The 26134-nt window shown below is 38.2% G+C and overlaps 1 protein-coding gene across 6 annotated transcripts in view; it reads right to left on the bottom strand.

The window, feature by feature from the left end:
- Nucleotides 1-26134, bottom strand: part of trdmt1 (tRNA aspartic acid methyltransferase 1) — an 89939-nt gene that overhangs the window by 15051 nt on the left and 48754 nt on the right. For 4 of the 6 annotated variants that reach the window (XR_015757230.1, XM_043690382.2, XM_043690379.2 and 1 more), the window contains 7 exons: nucleotides 22422-22493; nucleotides 18622-18687; nucleotides 13069-13138; nucleotides 10333-10416; nucleotides 9124-9485; nucleotides 4914-4971; nucleotides 3167-3296 (listed from right to left, as the gene is read on the bottom strand). Coding sequence is in view for 5 of the 6 variants with exons in the window: in XM_043690382.2 (XP_043546317.2) it covers nucleotides 3167-3296; nucleotides 4914-4971; nucleotides 9124-9485; nucleotides 10333-10416; nucleotides 13069-13138; nucleotides 18622-18687; nucleotides 22422-22493 (842 nt within the window). In the remaining variant the exon portion in view is untranslated. Of the gene's footprint in view, nucleotides 1-3166; nucleotides 3297-4913; nucleotides 4972-9123; nucleotides 9486-10332; nucleotides 10417-13068; nucleotides 13139-18621; nucleotides 18688-22421; nucleotides 22494-23671; nucleotides 23779-26134 lie in introns of those variants that run through there. The other 2 variants (XM_087987363.1, XM_087987361.1) reach the window with 2 other exon arrangements.

A 26134-nucleotide genomic window follows, 5' to 3' on the forward strand; every position in this document is an offset into this window, starting at 1 on the left:
ATTCTCCTGTTCCTTGGATGCTGCCTGACCTGCTGCGCTTTTCCAGCAAAACATTTTCAGCTCTGATCTCCAGCATCTGCAGTCTCCAGTAATGCAACTACCCCACCCTTTTACATTCCTCTCTACCATGCCTGAAACGTCTAAACCCTGGAGCATTGAACTGCCGGTCCTGCCCTTCTCTCAACTACTTTTCCATACAGACAGCGCTCATATAATGTGATGGTTGTGTTCTTGTGCAATCCCATGTTACAGAAAAATCATACTTTAGAAACAGCACTTAAAGTGTTGGCAATATAATTGCATTACAGCCAACACACATTTTAGAAGTTTGGACTTTAGAAATAGTGTCTCCAGTTCGTCAACTGCATTACGCTAATTTAAACCGTGCCGAGTAGCACTAGCAAACCTCCCTGCTCCTGCAGTTCAGGTGCAACCTAGTCTTCTTGTACAGGTCCCTCCTGCCCTGGAAGTATCCTAGTGATCCAGATATGATTACATTCCCTACAGAATGGAAACAGGCCCTTCGACCCAACAAGTCCACACTGACTCTCTGAAGAGTAACCCACCCAGACCCATTTACCTCTGACTAATGTACCTAAAACAATGGGCAATTTAGCACGGAAGAGAAAATGAGGTCTGCAGATGCTGGAGATCAGAGATGGAAATGTGTTGCTGGAGAAGCGCAGCAGGTCAGGCAGCATCTAGGGAACAGGAGAATCGACGTTTCGGGCATTAGCCCTTCTTCAGGCAATTTAGCATGGCCAATTCACCTGACACGCAATCTTTGGATTGTGGGAGAAAATCCACGCAGACACAGGGAGCATGTGCAAACTCCATACAGCCAGTTGCCCAACGCTGGAATCGAACCCAGGTCCCTGGCACTGTGCCATCCTAATCTGAGCACTCCCCCCTACACCAGCCCTTTAGCTATGTGTTCAACTGTGTTACCTTGATATGTCTAGCCTCAGTAGCATTAGCACAGCGAGTAATCTTGTGATTACAACCCTATAGGTCCAGCTTTCAACTTTCTAACCAACTACCTCACCTCCCTTCACAGGATCTACCTTCATGCCTATGTTATTAGTACCAATATGGACCCCAACCTCTGGTTGTTCACTCTCCCTTTTCAGAACTTCCGGCTCAGAGATATCCTGATGAAGGGCTTCTGCCCAAAACGTCGATTTTCCTGCTCCTTGGATGCTGCCTGACCTGCTGTGCTTTTCTAGCACCACTCTAATCTTGACTATAAAGTCCCCATTACTCCTGCTCACCTACACTTCCAACCTCCCTGCTGTACAACAGAGTCGATCGTGATGTCAGTGATCTGGCTGCTGCAATTGCATTTCCTGAGAGGCCATCCCCTTCAACAGTATTCAAAACAGTATACTTGTTGAGAGAAGAATAGACACAGGGGCCTCCTACTCTCAAATACTATTTTGCTTTTCCTTGCCAACTTCTTAGCCCTCCTTTCCTGAATTATAAAATGCTCCCAATCTTCCGTCTTAGAAAACATTTTTGGCAACTGTTTAAACTTTCTCCCTTGAACTAACATAATCTTTAATTTCACTTGTTAGTCATGGTTGGACCACGTTTTGATGCTTCCTGGCCTGCTGCGCTTTTCCAGCAACACATTTTTGGGCTTTGGACTACTTTTCCAATGGTTTTGAATTCATTAACTGAAGTGAACTGCAGCCATTTAAGAAGGCAGCTCACCATCATCTTCTCAAGGGCTACTAAGGACAGGCAATAAATGCTGACCAGCCAGCAAAGCCCAGACCCAATAAATGAATAAAAAAAATTAAATGTTTATTTGTTGCAAATTATGTATTAACTCTTTAAAATACTAGCTTGCCTTCTGTCATTTTATTCAACATATTTAGCCAATCCTATCTTAGCCATCTCACCCCTTAAACCCTTTCCAGTTGGCTTTATTTAGAGTTAAGAATTTAGCTTCACACTTAATGAAATCTCCATTCAAACTCACTACAAAATTCCTCATGTTATGGTCATTTGTCTCTAGATGGCCCTTTACAGATATTTCAACTAATTAACCCTTTCTGTTTCCACAATACTTGATCCAAAACAGCTTGTTTCCTAGTTAGTTCCTCAGCATATTTTTGTAAACAATTATCTTGTGCTCACCCTGTCATTCTATCCTGCTGCAAATTTGGTTTGCCCAGTCCATATGAGAGGTAACATCCCCTCTATACTTGGTATATCACATTTATTGCATACAACTCTAACTTTCTGATAAATGGCAAAGAATGTTCTGGGCCCATAAACTGCTGTTTCTTACTTATATTCAAAATGACTCGACCTTTTGATTTTCTAAGCCAAGATTATTTCTCTTTACTCACTTCATCCTATCTTTCATTATTAGGGCCACCACACTTCCTTTTTCATTTTGCCACATTCTTTTAAACATATCCTGAAATAATAGATACTAACATTCCACATTTTGCAAATATGTTTCTCTGATCACTATTACAATCAAATCTATTTGCTTCATTATGCTTTTATTTTATCCAGTTTGCTGTGAATGCTTTTTGTATCCAGATGTGGTACCTTTGATGTTGATACTTTTCTAATATTTCTGAGTTCACCTCAGTCATTAACATCACATTCATCATTCTAACTTAATTTGTCATTTCAAGAACCAAACTTATCTTTTAAAATCAAAAATGCTGCTAAAACGTTCCTGTACTATTTCTGTATTTATTCTTTTCTGAATTTCACTATCTCCTGATCTCACTTGCAGCACTCTCTTTCCTCTCCACTTTGTTATTTTAAAACTTTGTCTACTGCTCTATAATGCAACTCAATGGGACCCAAGCACCAGCCTGTAAAGTCGTCATGGAATAACTTTCACTTTCCTGGTACTGGTGCCAGATAATAATAATTCTATTTTGGTGCGGAGAAATTGGAGATCAGGTGTTTGCCCATAGCAAGGTTGAAAAAAGTCACAGTCTTAGATCACTGTTTTGTTCTCAAGTTACTGATTTTGTTTCTACAATAGCAAGACAGGAAGCAGATCATCCATCCACTATAATTCCTGACACCCTAAAGTATGCACCCCAAGCAGCTAAATTAAAATTTAAGCAGGAATCTGAAGGAGTTTCTATTTCATAAATTGACAATGCACAGGAACACATAACTGTTTACTTACGAAATTCTGGAGGAAATCCATGAAGATTTGCTATTTCCCTCGGAGTGAAATATCGTAGTTTTAGTTTTGATAGCTGGGATAACTTTTCATCATCTGACAGTGTCTGAAATGACTGGAAGACTTCAGAAAGCTGTTAAAAGTGAAAAGAAAATAATTAAATACTGAAAAACATGGATTTGCACAAAATCAAGAATTACTTAATCAACTGCAACACTGAAAACAATCCATAAAAATTGACAACAAACATTACTCAAGCATATTTTCACACAGAAGCATGAATTTGACAACTGGACTTTCTTAGTGAAGACCTGCACTCAAAGGCAATGTAGGTAAGCAAGAAGGTTAAACACTAGCCAGATTCTTCTTAACTTCAGGCTACCTTCTCATCTCAGGTATCAGATTATGCAATGGTTCTAGACCAAACATGGGCCATGACACTTCCCAACCCATATCCTAGTTATTTGGAAGTGTTCGAGAAATCTGGATCCAAAGAAAACAATTTGATCTACTGGTAGTTGTTTTCATGCACAAACATGGATTATTGTGGTCAGAAATATTTTTAAACAAGACACATCACACTATCTTTGAAATTTGTTTTGTTTTCAAGGGGAAAAAAAAAGTAATAACGACTGCCAAATAAATAAAACGTGCTAATATTTTTGAATCTGTTCAGTATTAATTCAGATTTATAACTACAGTACAGTTATCCAGTTGCAATTGTAACAGATCTTGATATATGAAAGTCATTATACATGTAACTTGGGTTTTGGCAAAGTACTGCCCACTTCTGATATACCTAGTATTTGGCCTACATGCACAACAATACCTTTCAATTTGCTCAGTCCCCTGAAGCCTAAATTATGATGTTGCATTGTAATTAAGTCCCATTGTAAGTATCCCATCTTAGCATTCTTAAATCCAAAGATTCAGTTTAGTTGTACTGTGCACACACGCCCATTATTTCAGTTTTTTCATTGTTCTTCTATTTTTTTTCTGAGTTTAATCTACTTACGTTTTGTGGAAGCAAATTTGAGCAGCATGAAGGACATCAGTGCAGAGGAGAGTAAGCCCAGCGGATTAAAGTCAAGCCATCAATGGGTGAGTGAGCCCAGTGCGGTAGAGAGTGAGCTCGCTCAGCATCTGCGGCAGTGACAGCAGATAGTCCCAGGCTAAGGCCAGCACGATCTGGAGGCAAGACCCAGCGTGGACTGGAGGCTAGACCCAGCATGGACTCGAGGCGAGGCCCAGCATGGACTGGAGGTGAAGCACAGCATGATCTAGAGGTGAGGCCCAGCATGATCTAGAGGTGAGGCCCAGCATTATCTGGAGGCAAAGCCCAGCTTGGACAGGAGGCGAGGCACAGTGTGGTCTATTGAAAGACCACTGAATGCTGAACTTTTTATTTCTTTATTTTTCTAATTTATTCCTTAGATTTTATACCTCGGTACCTTTGTACCTAAGATGGCGCCATAAGTGGCAACTTAGTCAACTTTTCACTGCACTCATGTGAGTACGTGACAATAAATCTAAGTCAAATTCTAATTATTTAAAGAATTTCTGATCGCACTATAAAATAGGTAAATCAATTAACTCAAAATCATTTGGCATCTATTGAGATTTAATTCTACCAAACAAATTACTGTCAAGCATTTCAACAGACACACTGCACATATTCTAGCAACTCTCAGGTTTAATTTGTGGCTTTAAAAAAGTCAACTATAAGTTCCTATGGTTGGCAATAGCATACCTCAACATCTGGTGCGGTCTTCAACACAGAACCAGTACCTTCAACGTAATGGCCATATCTGTATTAGAAAACAGAACTAATTAATTATTGCAACTAAAAGTGAACTTTCAAAACATTGGTGTTTGAATGTTTAAAACAAAAATGCAATTGCTGTTGTTTGTGATAAAGCATAATGATGCATACGTATATTTTCTATAAGGTCAATCAGGACAATTCCAAAATTCAATCAGGCTGATAGTTTTACTTGTGACCCACGTTACAATTCATGACAAGGTAATAGTCAGTAGTCACAATGCAAGTCAGTTTGCTAATTTAAATCAAATCTTAAACAAGCTAATTCCTGAGCATCACCATAGTATTAGAGAATCTTATGTTAAAATTAATGTCTCTGTACAGATACTTAATGATATTGACCTTACAAAATGCTCAGAAAAAATTGATCTTGTTGGTATCTCATCTTACACCCTCCATGTATATATGCTCAGGTAAAACTTTGCCGTCCATTTCAGAACCAAGTCCCCTTCACTCATCACCTGATTTCACTGATCTATCCTGGTCAAATTATAAATTCTTTTCCTTATGTTTAAATTTCTCCAAAGCACCATCCTTCCTCATCGCCATAATCACTTCCAACCCGAAAAACCTCTATGAATTCTGCATTCCCTTAATTCTGGCCATTTGAGCACTTACACAAAAGAAAATAGCTGGGCAATTCCCAAAAGATTAAAGAGGACAGTTCAGTAATAGGCAGAAAGTCTTTTAATGTTTGAAATATCAGAGGACATTCAAAATATTAGTGAGAAATCAAGTGAAGTAAATTTGAGAATTTTAATTTTATTTATATTCTGGAATTGTTTCTTGATTTTAGCACACTAAATTAATTAATTTGTTGAGAATCACACTCATCGAGAATGACAATAATGTCTTCACAGTTGACAGGAGTGAAAGATTACAAAAATATTTCCTTTTCCTCTCTTGAAGGTTTAGATAGGCTTCTTGGCAATAACTAGTTCACACCAAGAGCACCACAAATGAATTACAAGACAACAATGCCCAAGGAGCAGGCTTAAAGAGCTGAATGTTCCTATTTTCTGTGAAAGAATAATAATCGCCTTGTGGAGTGTTATAATGCATTGGGATCAAGGTCAAGACTAAGCATCAGCTGATAATAAAAATATAGGTTGAATTCAACAAATGGCGAGAATATCCTGTGCTGTACTCTTCTATTTCAATACTACTTATATGAAAACAATAAGTGTTCGGGTCATAATTACAGCATAACAAATTGGCATCACAGTTCTATTAGAAATGTTATGTGGATAATTATCTTTTCTGCTTGAGATCATGGGATATGAGCCTTGCTGGCAAGGCGAGCATTTGTTGCCCATCCCTAGCTGCCATTGAATTGTATGGCTCTCTCGACCATTTCAGAGTGCAATTAAGAGTCAACCACACTGCTGTGGGTCTGAAGTCACATGTCGTTCAAACCAGGTCAGTACGGCAGATTTCCTTTCCTAAAGAATATTAGTGAAGCAGGTGGACGTTTACAACAATTGACAATATTCACCATAATTCCAGACTTTTTATTGAATTCTAATTTAACTATCTGCCATGGTGAAAAATGAAACCACAATAATGATATCATTAGGCTGGATCTCTGGATTACTAGCACTATGCTACCACCTCAGAACTTGGTTTTGACAATCGATATGCAATATCACAATATACTACTTAATAATTTGAGTATTACTGAAAAGATGCATGCGGTTGAAGCTTTTCATCTTGCATTCATCAGGGTAAAGCAGTGATATCAAATCTGAAAGGGAACAACAATTTATACTGCATGAGAGGTGATGACCTCATAGTATTATCACTGAACTGTTAATTCAGACATACTTAGATAACGTTCTGGGGACCCGGGCTTGAATCCTGCCATGGCAGATAGTGGAATTTGAATTCAATTTAAAAAGTGTGGAATTAAAATTTTAATGATGACCGCGAATCCATTGCTGATTATTGGAAAAACCCATCTGGTTCACAAATGTCCTTAAGGGAAAGAAAGCCTTACCTGGTCTGCTCTATATAATTCCAGACCCACAGCAATGTGGTTGACTCTTGATCTGCCCTCTGCACAATTAGGGATAGGCAATAAATGCTAGCCTAGCTAACAATGCCCTCATCCCATGAATGAATAGAAAAAAAGAAACGGGGTATTGATTGGTTTGCAAGGGAATTCTGACTGGCCAAGGCACTGCCATGGAAGTTGAAGTTGGGAAAGGTGTGTGAATACTCTCAGGCAAATCAATGTAGAAGGAAGTATTGAATATCTTGAAATGCATTAAGGCAGACAAGTGTCCGGGGCCAGATGGGATCTATCCCAGGATATTGTGGGAGGCAAGAGAGGAAATAACTGGGGCCTTAACAGACATCTTTGCATCTTCTTTGGCCTCAGGTGAGGTTTCAGAGGACTGGAAAATGGCAAATGTTGTTCCTTTGTTTAAGAAGGGAAACAGAGATAATCCAGGTAAGTACAGACTGGTGAGCTTGATGTCAGTGATGGGGAAGTTGTTGGAGAAGATATTGAAAGATAGGATTTATTCACATTTGGAAGTGAATGGACTTGTTAGTGATAGGCAACATGGATTTGCGGGGAGAAGGTCATATTCACCGATTTAATTGAGTTTGAGGAGGTGACAAGAATGATTATTGAAGGAAGTGTAGTGGATTTTCTCTACATGGACTTTTACTAAAGCATTTGTTAAGGTACTTCATGGAAGGCTAGTACAAAAGGTAGAGTCTTATGGGATCCAGGGTGTGCTAGGTGGATGGACTTAGAACTGGCATAGTTATAGAAGACACAGTAGAGGTAGAAGGGAGCTTTTCAGAATGGAAATCAGTAATTAGTGGTGTTCTGCTGGAATCAGTGCTGCGTTATTTGTTGTTTATAATAAATATAAATGATCTGGAGGAAAGCATAGGTGGTCTGATTAGTAGGTTTGTGGATAACACTAAAATTATTTGAGTGGCAGATAGTGAGGAGGATTGTGAAAGGGCACAGCAGGATACTGACAGATTACAGATTTGCACAGAGATGTGGCAGATGGAGTTTAATCTGGATAAAATGTAAGAAAATCAAATTCAGGTGCGAATTATACAATAAATGGCAGAACCCTTCAGAGCACTGACTTATACAGGGATGTGGGCGTATAGGTCCAGATCCCTGAAAGTGGCAACTCTTGTGAATAAGGTGGTCAAGATGGCATATGTTGGCCAGGGCATCGAATATAAAGGTTGTCAAGTTATGTTACAACTGTACAAAACTTTAGTTAGCCCACATTTGGAATATTGCATGCAATTCTGGTCATCACACTATAAGAAGGATGTAGTTGCTTCTGCGAGGGTGCAGAGAAGGTTTATCAGGATACTGCCTGGTTTGGAGGGTTTTAGGTATCAAGAGGTTGGATAAACTTAGACTGTTTTCGCTGGAAAGACAGAGGCTGAGGAGTAACCTGAAAGAAGTCTACAACATTATGAGATACATTGACAGGCTGGATAGTCAGAGGCTTTTTTCCCAGGATGGAAAAATCAACTACTAGAGGGCACAGATTCAAGGTGGAGAGGGAAAATTTAGGCGAAAAATGTGGGGAACAATATTTTCACACAGAGGGTGATAGGTGCCTGAATGCACTGCCAATGGAAGTGGTGGAAGAAGACAGGTTAGCGACGTTTAAGGCCTAAATTGATTGATGCATAAAAGGGAGGTGAACAGAGGGATAGAAATCATGTGCAGGCCATAAATACCAGGTGTAAATAAGGACTGGATTTTGGGACACATGCTTGTTTGGCCAAAGGACTGCTCCTGTGCTGTCTTGTTCTTTGTTCTAATTCTAACAAGTTGATATAATATGGATGTAATATTGCTATGACAATGATAACTGTTGAAATTTACATGATGTCATCATTAATATTTCATCAAGGTCGAAAAAAGTTAACATTCTGATCCACAAGTAAAAACATTCTGGGCATGAATTTAAACGATCATGTCAGACCCAGTTAGGGGCATATATTTCAAAGATATTACTCAGATCCAGTGAAGGGCATATATTTCAAAGATATCACTCAGCCATTTCATGTGAATATTTTCTGACTAAATGAATACTTAATCTGAAAGATTAAAAAGCAGTTTCAAAAAGGAATGAAAGAGGCCTACCCTTTAGTGAAACACACTGATCGTCTACAAGATGGTCCAACTATGTCAAGTACTAAAGCATAACGCAGTAACGTCTTTGGGGGTATGAAGTATGAGCTTGGATCCTTCAATTCCTCCTCCAAGAATTCTTGGATCATTTGGATTGATAAATTGTTGTTCTGGAATTGCTTCTTTTTCAGGTGTTCTGGTGTCTCTAATTTGTAAAGTCGAGTCATATTGGCTTCACTTTTGTCAGTCCCAGCACAATATCCCGAGTTCTTGTGTTCGCCTTTATTATCACCTGTGGTTACTATCTGATCACAATTGGAATCATCAGTAAATCTTGAATCTGTAACATCATGGTCTGGGAAACGTTCTATTATCTGAAATTATAGATAAAAATTTTAATAAGATCATACTAGATTGAATTACTTGCAACATAAAATGCTAAACATTCATGAATAATTCAAAAGCATATGATATTAAAAACTTTATCAAGAAAAACACTTGGAATGAACTAAGTATGCATTTGAAATCTTTTTTAAATTGAAGTTCATATTTGCTGTGTGCCTCAAGGGATAATTTCAAAGAAGTTCAACCTCTACAAATTTAAATGATGAATATCAGCTTGTACTATTACTTGAATAAACTCTGCTTGTTCCTGTGAACATCCCCAATCTTCCTTGTACAACAGTTTCCTCTAGATTACATCCCTGTTCTTTTTGCCCACTGAAAATAGCACTAGACTGAGATATTAAACATTATGGTAACTAAGAGCACCAACAAATTACACTAAGTCCAAGTGAAACCAAGATTAGGTCACGGCAGCTTTACAAATGAAGTGTGTTCAATAAGTAAGCAGTCTGTCACATTAGATATCCAAATGTTCTTCATAAATTTGGTGATATCTTTAAGCTGGATTCAAGCTGAAAAAGATTCCAATTTTTTTGGTAATGTAACTGGACTCAAAGCAAAAGCTGGCTTTAGTGTGTCAATTACATTACTGTAAATGATAGATAAATCTCTGGTTGTAGATTATATAAACAGCTCAGACTGAAACCATGAGAAATTTCTCTAGATTTTGACATTGCAGCTCAGAAAGACATATTTTACCCCATCATCTGATTGCTACCTCTTCACTAAAATGACTGAAGAGATTCCATGAAGCAGAATGCAATAAACCTGATATTTTTCTGATGTTCTTTACCATGAGCCCACGATAAAACTCACCTGATAAGAAGTTTGGAAGCAGAAGGTATCAGGTTGGCGCTTTGCAAGAAGGAAATATCGCAGCCTCGAGTTTGGGAAGCCCAACTAAAGTTAAAATACTTGTTAGCCTCAATAAAATTCAAAAGGAATATGGAATCAGATGCATTAGAATTAAATCTTTTAAAAAAAAACAAAGCAAGCGCTAAGAAAGATAAATTCTGATGGTTTGCATATTAGCAGCAAAGTAGCATCAAGAAAATATTTTTGAACAGAGCACAAAATAAACAAAAAAATCATTCATCTGTTATTAATAATATTATATAAAAATTAAAATATATCACTTTTCTTTCACTGTTGCTGGGTTAAAATTCTGAAACTCACTCATAATATCACTGTTGCTACCCCTACCCTACCCAAGGACTGAGCAATTTAAGAAGGTACCTCACCACCACTTTCACGTTCTTGATGAAGGGCTTAAGTCATTCTCCAATCCTCTGATGCTGCCTGACCTGCTGTGCTTTTCCAGCGCAACACTTTTCAACCACCTTCTCCAGAAATGAATAAATGAATGGTAGCCAACCAGCAGGTGCCCACATTCCATGAAAGAACTTAAAAAGTTTTTCTGTATGGAAAATACTGCTGTCTGGAAACTGTAGTCATGAGCTGGCATGAAGGTGGTAGTTACAGGTTGGCCATCTCGAAGTTAAGACCATAAGACATAGACCATTCAGACCACTGAGTCTGTTCTGCCATTCAATGGGATCATGGCTAATCTAATAATCCTCAACCCTACTTTCCTGCATTTACCCCATAATTGTTATTCCTTTACTGAATAAAATCTATGTCACTCTTGAATATACTCACTCAATCACCCAACCTCAACAACCCCTGGTGATAAAATATTCACTTCCCATTTGAGAGAAGGAATTCCTCCTCATTTCTGTCTTAAATGTGTGACCCCTGAGATTATGCCCTCTGCTCCTGGACTCTCCCTGCTAACAAACCAAATGGCTGGAATAACATGAGTAGGTATCCAGCCATTTGGTTTGTCTTTAGCATCATCTTATTTTTGATTATTTATAATTATTTCTCCATCTTAATTTATCAGTTCATAAGTCATCCCCTCACGGTTATTCAGCTATTGACACTTTACTCACACCATTTGGCACTTTTGATCACTTGTTATTCAGCCTGTCAACACTTACTCAAGCTATTTGCACTTATCTATTGACACGCTTAATCACTTGGGATTATCTTTATCTCTGCCTATATATTGTGCATGTGCACTTCTTTCCAAGTCACCTGAAGGAGTAGTACTCTGAAAGTTTGTGGTTTCAAACAACTACTCTTGGACTATGGTCTTGTGTCATGTGACTTATGACTTTGTCCACCCCAGTCCAACATTGGCACTGCCACACTTTGGTAGGAAGAATAGACTATTTTCTAAATGGGGAAAGGCTCATAAATCTGAATCACAGGAAGACTTATAGTCCCAGTTCAGGATTCTCTTAACGTTGGTTTGCAGGTTCATTTGGCAATTAGGAAGGAAATTGCAGTGCAAGTATTCATTTCAAGAGGGCGAGAATGGAATAGCAGAGATATACTGCTGAGGCTGCGAAAGGCTCTTGACACATCACATTTGGAATATAGTGAGCAGTTTTGGTGTCCATGCCTAAGTAAGGATCCGCTAGCATTGGAGGGGTCTAGAGGAGGTTTCCCAGAAGACACACTAAGGATATGATCTCCTGCTCAATGCCCTCCTCTCCCCTCTTCTCCAAGCTGTTCCTGCTTTCCCCTGTCTTCTAAATTGTTTCCCTCATCCACAGGCAGATTGACCAAACTATACATGATTGCAATAGAATAATTTTCAGCAATAGATGAAAATTAATAAATCAGAATTCAGTTGTGCAACAATTACAAATAATTAACAAGTAGATTTGGAAGGCAGAAACACTACTGTTTTTGTTTTGACAAGCCCTTTGAATACTTTTATAGCAAAACCTTTGCTATCTAACTAGAGGAATAGGCTTCTGTCAGCAATTATTCTCCAAACAAAAACAAATCAGCAAGAAACACAATGCAGGTTACTTTAATATTTTCTCACTTTGGTGGAATTTGTACTGAAATACATCTATAAATATTTTGTCAAGCTGGTAATACAAGTTGGTCAAATAACTGGCAATTTTCTTTTAGATTTTCCAACACTGGACAAATATTTCTACACTTAAATTTGCCTAAGATGAAAATTGGTGGATTAGTTTCTTTTAAAAAAAAAGCTTCTTATAAAAAGTATATTGTACATTTATATACTTTATAATAATCACCAGGAAATATGACAGAGCACTTCAATGCCCTCGAGTCCATCACATGATATATAATATTGATGATCAAATTAAGTAGAGATAAAGCCAAGGCATTATAACGGAGGAGTATATGATCTGAATTTGAGTCCTGTATGGGTGCACAACGTCTCATTCATATTGTTAGAAAATTAGGTGCCACCCACATACTCAAATTCCCCACATGTACTCCCAGAGGTCGAGTTGCTTCAATGGAAGTACAAAGTTCATACCGAAAAATGGGTACATCTATAACTTATTGAATCAACCAAGCTTATCTGGCAATCCGCAAATGTTTCTTTTGCTTACATTAGAATGTCATCTTGGAAAAGAAAATAGAAAGCGTTCTTTTAACTGTTGAAATTAATTTTTAAATAAAGGATCAAATTCCATCCAATTAATTGGCTTGTCTACATACCAAGGTTGGTGATAGAAGGAATTCCTGGTAAATATATCTGCAGCTGTCCAACGTTTGTATTAATTTATCTCTGTTTAGAAATACATCGAAAATACTTATCATATTGTTGCATATTTCAACTGCAGTTAAATGTTTAGAATACATCAAAGAATCAAACTAACTGCAACTCAAATTTATTTAAAAAATACAAACCTAGTTAAAATTGAAAAGCTTGATGTGTATTTTCAACAGTAATCATCAGCTGTAGAATATATTCGAGCTATGAATTATCTGAGTCTTTAATGATTTAAGAAATGAAAAGATGGATAGGGGAGAAATCAAACTTAACAGACCATTCTTATTTTAAAAAAAAGATTAAAAAGTTTTTGTACTCTTTTAGTCCTCTTTACCATTAACATAACAAGAACTGAAATGATTGCAAATTTTTCATAAGATGAAAATTATTTTAGCTTGTTCACAGTCTGCATTCGAACTTTTGAGATTTAACATTTTAAAGACCATATATCTTTTAGTGACTTTTTCACTAAGATACAAGATGAATATTGTTCAACTTTGCCTGCACTAGCACCAAGCATACCACAGAGTTAAGAACAGTCCAGCCATGGAAGAGTCCAGATAGGTCACACTATTTCTGTTTACTTTTAGTCTGCAGCATTCAGAGCATAGATTAAAACCAGCTGCTGATATTAACCAGCTACTGATATTAACTGTGCAGTAAAATCTGCAGAAACAAAACTGGGAATAGGAAACTCCAAAAGCCAATGTATCCAATAGAAATATTTGCCAAGAAAGCAAGGCCTACAATTTGAAATACAGAGAAAACTTAGAAGTAATTGACTGTTATTAGAAACACATAGTTATTAAAGTCAACTTCAGCAACTACTGAGAAATCAATTGAACAGTCACAAGATGCACTGACAATTAAAATGCTTCTTGTTAGAACATAAAACATAAAGAACATAGAACATATAAATTATATGTTTCTTGGAAAAGGAACCAGAACTGAGGTTTTATCACAGAGTGGTGAATCGACAAGAGCTCTGGAAGGGGAGGGTGTGGGATGAAGAAATCACACTGAATTGCCAAAATTTAAAAGAGCTGCTGATTTTTTCCTAATGATATAAAAATATCCCTTTATTCTTAAATGCAGCATAGGAAAAATGAGCATTTGGGTAAACATTATGCTATTTGTCTTTTGTACTGTTGTACACATTTTCATTGAGTTATACACAAAAACACTACACTGTGTTTGGACTGCCTAATGTGAAAGGTATTGTCCATGCATTTTAGAAACACATTGAACTTTGGTCCCAAACCAGATGTGGTAGATTTGTAGCCAAAACGTCTGCCATTTATCAAATAAAACACAGGCACACTAGTGTATAAATTCAATTTTATCCTGATTATATGCCCCATCACCTTTTATAATCTATACATAAATCACCAAAAATGCAGAAGAACGTTAAACCAAACCCTGTTCACGTACTTCAGTGACAAAATATATCTCCTCCGAACACCTACTTGCTCTCGTTACACAAATGTTACTGAATTCCCAAACTAGTACAGTATTGACATATCACATATATGTGTAACTTTTTAAAACTACAAATAAAATGCTCTCAGTTTCAGCACTTTTGAAGCAGTTTGGAGATTATACCAAGAATGTGCACTTTGTGTTTTTCAACTCTAATGCAGTCTGTCCTGCATTTCATCTGTGCTAGGACAAGAAATCATATCACAATCTTACAGTTATATTAATAACTATTAGCTAGTTGAATCCTCAAGGCAAGAGGAATCAAACTCAAGAACAGTATTAAGCATGAGTAAAGTCACAGGGTTGAGGTTGAGAAAAATCTAGGTCGATGTTATGGTGGAGGGGACAAAGGGAAGGAGTTGGCTCCAACTCTGATGTAGTGGTTCCATGATAGGCAGCTGCGGAGGCTTGTAACTGAGACCCAGAGCCTGTTACAGTTTCAGAGACCATGGCCAATATCAAGCAGTGACTGGAGGAACAGCAGTGGAGGAACAAGCAGAAGAGAGAAAGGTGAACTGTATTGTAGTAAAATCTTTTATTATATTCAGTGTTTCAAGATGGCATCACAGCATGGCGACACTTTGCAATTAACAAGTGAAAAAAAAACACTTTTCACCATATTTTTATGTACATCTGACAATAAATCTAAATCTTATCGAGTGGATAACTGAGTGATAAGTGCAAGGACAAGATGAATATTGACAGCAAGCTGAGATAGAGAAGGACAGAGGGAGGAAAAGAGGCTCAAAGAAAAGGGAGGAAAGAACAGTTGGGGACTTATAAGAAAAGTACACATTGAGTGAGAAGGTGGAATGGGTGGACTACTAAATGCATGTACGGGTTTGTCACAGCAAATTCTCTTCACAGTGGGAGCTTGCAAATACACTTAGCTGTAGGCAAATCAGGCAGACAAATCAAAAGGGTGAACATGAGGGTGGTCATCCACTCTATTTCACTGTACCCAAGCAGAAATAAATCTTCCTCCCCTGTGCATATTGGTAGCTCTCAAGGGCAAATGTGACTTCTCTTCCATCTACTCAGCATTGTAGATTCCAACTAATCAAGAGACTAGTGTTTTGGTAGCATTGTTGTGAAAAGATACATTTTGTTACTGCTTGTCTTGTACTCATCAGAGTAGCTCACAAGAAATAATAATGTAAAAGGAGACAAATTGTTTTTATATGAATAAGACAGCACTGATTGGTTGGCAAGTGGCCTCTGAATGGTAGAGGCATTGCCATGAAGATTGTACTGGTTAGATGATTACATTTAACTGCAAAGTTTGTTTAAAGTTAAACCAGGCAAATTGCCTCCAATTGGTGAAGGCATTCCCCTGAGAAATGAACTAGAAAATAAGACTTTACATTGCACTGATACAAGCACAAAGTGTGTACATGTTCTTTCCGTCTGCAAAGAGCAGGATCTTATATATTAATATATGTAGTTTCTAGTGCACTTAGGTGTGCCATATTGTGAATATCTACCCCAATGATTCTTCCTAATCCACAGCCCACCACTAGGACTTGCCTGCCTAGCCCAGGTGCCTCTTCATCTCACTTTCTTTTCATCAATGCACCCTCCACCTCATGATGCAGCCCCAGTGATGCTCATTAGTCCTGATGGCATTGCTTAGGCTCCTGAGTTATTCAATAATTGCAACTTCTAGTACAAAAATTCATAAACAGTCTGAGGGAAATTGAAGGCCAATGGATGGCTAACACTATTGGTTCAGTGGCAGTTGCACAATTCGGGGCTATGGAAACATGTGAATTTTGGCTTATAAGACTATGATTTTCCACACGCAATGTCATGTGACTATCTGTAATTAGCCCTTTCCTCACAAATGCATGTTCATCCTGTCTTTCACAATCCTCTCCAACAATTTGCCCACCACTGACTTCAGATTCACCCGTCGACAGTCCCCAGGCCTTTGTTTTCTAAAATGGAACAAGAGATAAATTAGTACCTCCCTGGCTATTGAAGAACAGATGGACTGGGACAACACAGTAACAGTACTTCAAAGCTAATTATCTTGGTGGAAAATATTTTGGGACAAAATCACTGTATAAATGCAAGTCTTTCTTTCCAACCCTCTCACCAGGAAACTGACAAAAGCAGGGTGTAGTGCTGGCTTGATTTGTTGCTGTGATTTCATATCACACTGAAGTCAACAGTTTTATCAATGGATGTGAGAGGCAAAACCAACATTTCATGCAATACAATGGAAATTCCAATAGAGTTTTTTTTTAACCAAACCTAACATCAATCCTCTCCTGAACTACAAAATGCTTTAAGTCAATTAGTTTACCTGTTCACTAACCAACTTGCCACATTGATTAAAAAAGCCAAAATAAAGACAAAGCACAATGCTAGATGTAAACAACAGCTCCTTCATGAAAGGGGCACACGCAAAAGGTCATAACTCATCTTTTCACTCCATTTAGATATCAGTGTTAACCCACACAAGTCACAGCAGCACTACCACCCCACCCTGAGTTTTATGAGGAAGTGCTGATATCTGGTTGAACTCTAGAACATTGACTTGAGCAGATCCCAGAGATTCATTTACCTTTATGCTTCTTTAAAATCTCCAGCACCTCCTCCTCTGTAATGTGGACTATTTTCAAGACATCAATATTTATTCCCATCACTTCCCTAGCTTCTATGTCTGTATTTTCTGTGGAAAAAGACAAGTACCCAAAGTCCTTTTGTGTTGCAGCTTTCTGAAATTTTTCTCCATTCAATTCATATTCTGTTCTTTCGTTCTCCCTTCCAAAATGTAAAATTTTCCAACATTATATTCCATTTGCCAAGTTTTTGCCCACTTACTTAACTGATCAATATCTCTCTGTAAACTTTGTATGCTTTGCACAACTTGCTGTTCCATCTTTTTTGTGTCATCCGCAAATTTGGCTACAGTCCCTTTGTTTCTTTTCTCCAAGTCATTAATATATATTGCAAACAGTTGTGGTAACAGCACTGATTTCTATGGAACTCCATTGGTCACAGGTCACCAACCTGAAAAAAAATCCCTCATCACCACTCATTGATTCCAGCCCATTATCCAATTTTCTATCAATGCCAATATACTACCTCCAACACAATGGTCGTTTATCTTATGACTTAACTGGTGTGAGATACTTTGTCAAACAACTTCTGGAAGTCCAAATATAACACACCTACTGGTTCTGATGAAGCTCTGATGAAGAGTCATCTAGACCCAAAATGTTAGCTTTCACACTCTCCATGGATGCTGTCTAACCCGCTGTGATCTCCAGCATTTGTTGTTTTCGTACTAGTTCCCCTCTATTCACCGTGGTTGAGACTTCCTCAAAAAACTGCTAAATTAGTCAGACAAAATTTCCCTTTCATCAGCCATGCTGACTCTGCTTGCTCAGATTATGATTTTCCAAATGTTCTGTTATTGCTTCCTTACAAACTGTTTCCAATACTTTTCTCACAATAGCCATTTGGCTATCAGCCTATAGTTAGCCACTTTTTGCACCCTGCTTCTTGAATAGGGGTGTCACATGAAATGCTTTCCAATTCTGTAGTACTTTTCCAGGATCCAATGATTTTTTGGGAAATTACAACTGATTATCTATCATCTCTGTGGCCACTCTTTTAGGATTCCAGTATGCAAACCTTCAGAGACTTATTGCATTTAGTCCCACCAGTTTGAGCAACAGTAGTGATAGTGATAGTTATTACCAATGAATAGATCATGTATGTTGGATAAAATAATATAACTCTCAGTTGTATTCTGGTATTAAATACTTTGTATCATTGCAGTACATCATCCTTGAGTACTCTTTTAAACACACTTCTAATTGGGAATCAAATAGCTAGTGATCTGTATGCTGTAATATGACATTAATCCACAATAGGATTTTAATCCAGAATATATCATAAATACACAGATGTAAAAATCAACATCACACAATCTCTTCACATCATTACTGGCAGAAAAATCTTATAGTATGAAGTTAAGCAGCCTATTTCATGCAACAAATGCATACCTCACAACAGATGTTTCAAATCCTTTGACATTTTCTAGAAGAATATATTTAGGGGTTTTGGAAAGTCTGGGAAGATAAACACAAAAATAGACAATTTTTAAAATTACATTTTGGCTTTCACTTCCGTAATGTAAAAATATAAATTTTAGAATAAATTATTATATAAATCTTTGTACAGAATATCTTGCTTGCAATATTTTTTCTGTACTGCTACACTTTGCCAAGAAATGAGAAAACAAAAATTTGGATCTTTTCTTCAAATAAAAGCAAACATTCTGTGGATGATGGAGATCTGAAATAAAAATAGAAAATGTAGAGAAATGCAGCAGGTCCGGCAGCATTTGTGGAGAGAGAAACAGCTAATTTTTCGAGTTTGATATGACTCTTCTTCTCAAGAAGTTCTGAAGAATCATACTGGACTCAAAACATTAATTATTTTTCTTTCTCCACAAATGCTGCTAGAGTTGTTGAATTTATCCAGTTTTTATGTTTTGGTTCTTTTTCAGCCAATCACCCATACGACATTCTCAGAAACCCATAACCATACTGAAGAGCTCAGACAACTACTTACAAATCAGGAAAACTTTATATTTACTTCACATTCATTTCTTGTAAACTTATTTTGAGAGTGATCTTCATAAACTACACAAGACATATTGGTTTAGGGGAATGGTTAAACCAGTGAGGCTTGTTTCAAGTGGACTTTAGAAAAGTAAGAAGCAATCTGAGTTAAGGGTGATGATTGACACAGAATTGCGATATAGTAGCCATCACAGAGATGTGGATGAGGGCAGAGCAAGATTGGCAACTCAACATTCCAGGATATAGAATCATCAAGCAAGACAGAGGACGGATGTTAAAGAGAGGGAGGCATTGCATTATTAGTTAAGGAGACAGTTACTGCCATGAGGAGAGATGATATCTTGGAGGGAGCATCGAATTAAGTTTTGCGATTAGAGCGTAAGACTAAAAAAAAAGGGCAGTTACATTGCTCAGTGTTTGTTATAGACCGCTGAGAGTCAATGTGAAATTAAGGAGCAAATTTGTGCATATTTCACAGAGGCATTTAAGAATAACAAATGGGTAATTATAGTCAGTGGTTTCAACTTTTCCAACATTAACTGGGATAGACATAGCATTAAGAGTTTGAATGGAGTAGATTTCTTGAAATGTGTACAGGCCAAAAGGGATGGAGCTGTTCTGGACTTGGTTCTGGGGAATGAAGCCAGACAGAAGGTTGAGGTTGTGGTGAGAGAGTACTTTAGTGATAACAATCACAACATGGCACAATTTAATCTTATTATGGACAAAGAAATAGACAAGTTACAAAAGAAATTTTGGATTGGAGAGTGGATTTTAGTAATAGAAGGCAGGATCCAGACTGGGAAAAGCTACTAGTGAGAAAATCCACAGAAAAGCAGTGGGAGACATTCAAAGAGAAATTGGGGAGGGTTCAAGTCCAATATGTTCCCTGTAGGGTGATCGGAAGGAGTAACAAATCCAGAGAACCATGGATGACCAGAGATATTCAGGATATGATGAGAAGCAAATAGAGGCTTTTAGCAGGTACAAGGGGAACAAATCAGCAAAGGCATTAGTGGAGTACAGAAGGTGCAAAATGGATCTTAAGAAAGCAATTAGGAAAAGAAAGAGGAGATATAAGAAAGATATTGCTGGTAAAAGTAGGGAACATCCCAAGATATTTTCTAACTATATCAATGGGAAAAGGATAACCAGGGAAAGGGTTGGGCCATTAGGGACCAAAGGGGCATTCTATGGGTGGAGCCAGAGAACATTGGTAGAGTGTTGAATCAATACTTTACATCTGTCTTCATGCAAGAGAATGAAGATGCAGGAACAGAACCCGGGGGAGAGACTGAGGTGCTTGAACAAATTGATAAAGGGAAGTAAAATGTATTAAAGGTGTTGGCAGGCATAAAGGTGAACAAATCTCCAGGCCCCAATGAATCGTATCCCAGGTTACTGTGGGAGACAAGGGAGGAGATTGCAGGGGCACTGGCCCAAAGTTTTAATTCCTCTCTAGCCATGGGAAAGTGCCAGAGGACTGCAGAACAGCTAATGAGAACAACTAACAAAAGGGTTGTAGAAATAAGCTTGAGAACTACTGACCAGTAAATCTCAGGCCAGTGATAGGGAAATGATTTGAGAAAATTCTGAAGAAGAGCATCCATCTCCACTTTGAGAGGCAAGGCTTGATCAGGGATAATCAGCATGGCTTCTTCACAGGGTGATCTGTTTTAAGTGTACAAGATTATGAGGGGTATGGACACAGTGAATATGGTGTAGCTGTTAACCTTAGTTGAAGGGACAGCCACGAGGGAACATAGGTTTTAATTAGGGGGCAAGAGGTTTGGGGGGCGATGGGTGGTGATGATCTGGAATGTGCTGCTTGAGAGGATGGTAGAGGTACTATGCCTACATTATTTAAAAAGTACCTGGATGAGCATTTGGCACTTCATAACATTCAAGTTTGTGGGCCAAATGCTGGTAAATTATACAATTTGAAACGTGCAAGATCCCAAGAGGTCTCGACAGGGTGGACATGGAAAGGAGGCTTCTTCACTTCAGAGGATCATTGTTTAAAAATATGGTGGTACCATTTAAGAAAGATGAAGAGAACCTTTTTTTCTCAGAGGATCATGAATCTTTAAAAATACCTTCTTCAAAAGGTGGCAGAAGCAGAACACTCAAATATTTCTGAGACCAAGGGAGATAATTTCTTTATAAACAAGCAAGATAAAGGTTATTGGAGGTATCCGGGTACGGAGTAATCATATCAGCCATCATCTTGTTGAATGGTTGAGCAGGTTTGAATGATATACTCCTGTTCCTAATTTGCATGTCTGCAAAACATCCATGATTCTGATTAACACAGGCTGAAAAGTGGAATTATTTTAAAAGCATTTAGGTGAAAACACTTCTGTTTCTATTTTATCAATGTATTTGATTTCAGCATTATATTTCATAAACCTATATTTCACTCTATTTTCATAATCAGTTTATCCTTTCAACAAGCACAGCAAATTGCTTGAAAACATACTGGGTGTCTGACCCAGGATTATCCCTTTACTGGATAAAGTGTGAGGGTGATCATCTTTCAAAATGAGAGACTACCTGCCCAAAGCAGCGAGGGTGTGGGAGGAGATCACGGTGGCACTCAATGGATACTACCCTCTTCTCTGGAACCCAGTTGTCCCAGATTGAGACAAATGGAGGTCCCTCTTTACAAAATCTGAAAGGCAATCTACCCTGACTTCCCAGTCAAAAAGGGAGGCAGGATGCTGGAAAGGCAAATATTCAATCCTTCATGAACTGAAGCTTTCTGTGGTTGTTAATTGACTATTTTTAACGTAATTAGTGACAGACTGACAAAAATCATCCATAGATTTTTCCACCCAGAATTTAACAGCTCATGTTACATGAACATTAAAGGTACCTATCCAGGGCCAATCAGCTTGCTTATCCTGCTCCATTACTTCAAGGGAAAGGAAAATTCTGCTGTCGAGAATTTATTCTACATTACTCCTGAATTTTGAATTTAAGAAACCATGATAGAAAATTAAACTTTGCTTAATACTTGAATGCTCTAATTTCACCTCACTGGAATATTAGTTAAATCTTTTTACTTTCAGAAACTACCTGGCCTCTTCTGAAATTCTATTATGTTTTGCTTTTATTTAAGACTTTTTTTAAAATTAAAACATTTTTGACTTACATCTTTCAAAAGTTTCTACTAGTTTACCACAGAACACACTTATACTTTATAGTATTTTCCAGACCTTGGAAGTATATCAAGCATGTACAAAAAGCTCTTGGTCCTGGGATCCAATACGTCTTTCTGTGAACCTATTCTGTTTTAAAAATAAAGATGTGCAATTAGGCTTGAAATAAAGATTTTCATTCTTTTTACTTATGGAAAGAAGAAAGAATTGAATAAAAGCTACTCATTCATTTATATCATTTGGTAAACAGAATAAATAGCAAGCATATATTTGCTATGTGTTATTTTGTTATTAGAATTTGGATCCCGACAGTGTTGAAACAGGTCCTTCGACCCAACAAGCCTAAATCGACCCTCCGAAGAATAACTCACCCAGATCCATTCCCCTACCCGATGTTCACCCCTGACTATTAACCTACACTATGAGCAATTTAGCATGGTCAACTCACCTAATTATCTTTGGATTGTGGGAGGAAACCAGAGCACCCGGAGGAAACCCATGCAGACACGGGGAGCATGTGCAAACTCCACACAGACAGTCAGCTGAGGCAGGAATCGAACCTGGTTCCCTGGCACTGTGAGGCAGCAGTGCCAACCACTGAGCCACTGTGCCGCCCCAATTATAAAGAGAATCTTTATTATATTTTGCTAACTTAATTGCTTACCTGAAGAAATTAAAACAAAATTGTACAAATGCCACAATACTGTAAAAGCTTGGAAGTATGAATCAATTGAGCACTCAAATTGTCTCAAAGGGTCAGTTGAATACTTTTCCATGTTACCTGAATATACCGATGCATAATAAGATCTTGTTTTCAGTCACATCAAAGCAAACAGCAATGGAAGCTGCTTCATTAATAAGTGGTTGAAACTCTCCAAAATTAAGCTGGGATTCCACACATTATCTACTAGAGGTAAAAGAAAACATATCCTACGTATTCAGTCAAAGTGAGTTGTCAAATGTTCTTTGATGTCACAACCTTGATTTAAGTTTTTTGGAGAGGTGGTCAAGAAGATAGATGAAGTAGGCAACATGGTAGATTTTGTCTGCATGGACCTTCGACAAGGTAGACTGGTTTGTAGGGTTGGATCATAATGGGATCCAGGGAGAGCTGACCAAAGGATATGAAATTTGTTTGACAATAGAAATTAGAGGGTTATTGCTCTGCCTGGAGACCTGTGATCAGCAGTGTATTGTAAGGATGGGTAGTGTTGTAGAACAGAGACACAGAGAGATTGAGATACAAAATTATTTGAAAGTTGCATCACAGATAGACAGGGTGGTTTAGAAGACATTAAACCGCTTGCCTTCACAATTCAGATCTCTGAGTATTGGAGTTAGGACATCATGTTGAGGCTGTACATGACGATGATGAGGCCGCTTCTGGAGTACTGTGTGCAGATCTCGTTGCCCAACTATAGAAAAGATATTATTACATTGGTGAGGGTTCAGAAAATATATACCAGGATGTTGCCAGGAATGGAGTTATAAAATAAGCTGGATAGGCTGGGACCTTTTTCCACTGAGCAGAGGAGGTTGAAGGATGACCTTATAGAAGTTTACAAAATTATGAGGGGCATAGATAAGGTGAATAGCAACAGTTTTCTTTTCCCTGAGGGTGGGAGATTTCAAAACCAGGGGGCATATTTTTAAGGTGAGAAGAGAAAGATTTAAAAAAGACTTGAGGGGCAACTTGTTTTAAACCATGAGTGGCTCGTGTGTGGAATGAACATCCTGAGTAAGTGGTGGATGCTGGTACAGTTACAATATTTAAAAAATATTTGGAGAAGTACATGAATATATGAAAGGTTTGGAGAGATATGGGCAAAATGCAGGCAAGTGGGACTAGTTTACTTTGAGAATATGATCGGTGTGGACTAGTTGAATAGAAGTGTCACTTTCCATGCTGTATGACTCAATGATCGGTGCTGGGTCACTGTTATTTGTCATTTACACAAAGAATTAGATGAGAATATTGGAAGCATGGTTACTAAGTTTACAAATGACCAAACACTGGTGGTATAGTGGATAGTGCAAAAGGTTACCTCAGCGTACAACGGGAGTTTGATCAAATAGGCCAATGGACTGAGGAATGGCAGATGGAGTTTAACTTCGATAAATGAGAGATGTTGTATTTTGATAAGACAAACCAGGTCAGGACTTGCACAGTTAATGGCAGGGCTCTGGGGAGTGTTGTCAGAGAGATTTAGGAGTGCAGGTACATAGTTTCTTGAAAGTAGCATCACAGGTAGACAGGGTGGTGAAGAAGGCATTTAGCACTCACCTTCATCAGTCACAGCACTGAATACAGAAATTGGCATGTCATGTTAAGGCTGTACAAGTCATTGGTAAGGCCACATTTGGAGTAGTAAGTACAATTATGGTCGCCCTGCAATAGGAAGGATTTTCTTAAACTGAAAAGGATGTTACGAGACTGGAGGGTTTGAGTTATAAGGAGAGGCTGAATAGGCTGGGGTTTCTTTCCTTGGAGCGTAGGATGCTAAAGGGGGACTTCACAGAGGTTTATAAAATCAGGACGGGCATATATAAAATAAATAGCCCAGGTCTTTTTCCTGTGGAAGTGAGGTCCAAACCTTGAGGGTATAGGTTTAAGGTCAGAGGGGAAAGATTTAAAAAGGACATGAGGGACAATTTTCTCACATAGACAGTGGGACATGAGGGACAATTTTCTCACCTAGACAGTGGTACAAGCATGGAATGGGCTGCCAGAGGAAGTGGTAGAGGCCAGTACAACATTTAAAAGACATTTGGACAGGTACATGGATATGAAAGTAGCGTCACAGGAAAACAGTATACGCCAAATGGGACCAGTTGGCATGGACGAGTTTGGCCAAAGAGTCTGTTTCTGTGCTGTCTGACTCTATGACTCAGCGGCACAGAGCTAAAGTGGGGGATCACAGGAAAACAGTAGGTGATTGGCTGATATTTGCCGTATGTCTCTGAATCGTCAAGTGGTTAAGATCAAGACATTACAGCTGAAGAATAATGTTAGGAAATTCACTTTTAAAATATCTAACATAAAAATGAAATAATTAAATAGAATGTAGATGGCTAGGCGGGTGATCTGTTGCAGCTCTGGAATGTGGGAGTTGGTGGATGCTGGTGTTATCCATGGTGACCACATTTGCAGCAAATGTTGGCTGCTCAAGGACCTTTGTTTCAGATATGATGAACGAGAGTCCGAGCAGCAGACAATGCAATAGATTAGTGAGGGTGAGAGGTATTCAATCACTGTGTCTCAGGAGGCAGTCATACCATTTAAATTATTTCAATAAATTTTACACATGATCAGGAACTAGGGGTGTGATTGCAATAATCCAGAATATGGATCGAGAACCTGGATCCAGATTTTCGTTTTAGCGGAGCCTCGGTTAGTACCCTTGTCCAATTGGTGTGACATTGCTGCTCCCAGTGCTGACAAAGGCACAGACTGTAAGAAGGATAAGTGAACTGAATAAAACACTATGGTACAGAGTTCTATTCAAGTGTGGGGACAAAATAGAAATGCAGTAGTAATGAGCTATAACAATAGGTACTGTTCTCTGCAGCAAGACAGAGTTCCAAAGGCTGTGTTGTCCACCTTGGCTAAAGTTAAAAATGTCTCTTTTGGGAGGGACAGACAGATTCTATGGATACCTCAGCAATTCTCACCAAATATTGGTGTCACGATGGGTGAGCAAATCTCATAACACATTCATCATGGAACGTAAGATATGAAACACCCTCAAAAGACACTCTGTCAGGCCACT

The sequence above is a fragment of the Chiloscyllium plagiosum genome, unplaced genomic scaffold (assembly GCF_037043375.1).
Source record: "Chiloscyllium plagiosum isolate Xiang-an unplaced genomic scaffold, Cpla_swu_hap1 HiC_scaffold_5, whole genome shotgun sequence".
Lineage (NCBI taxonomy): Eukaryota > Metazoa > Chordata > Chondrichthyes > Orectolobiformes > Hemiscylliidae > Chiloscyllium > Chiloscyllium plagiosum.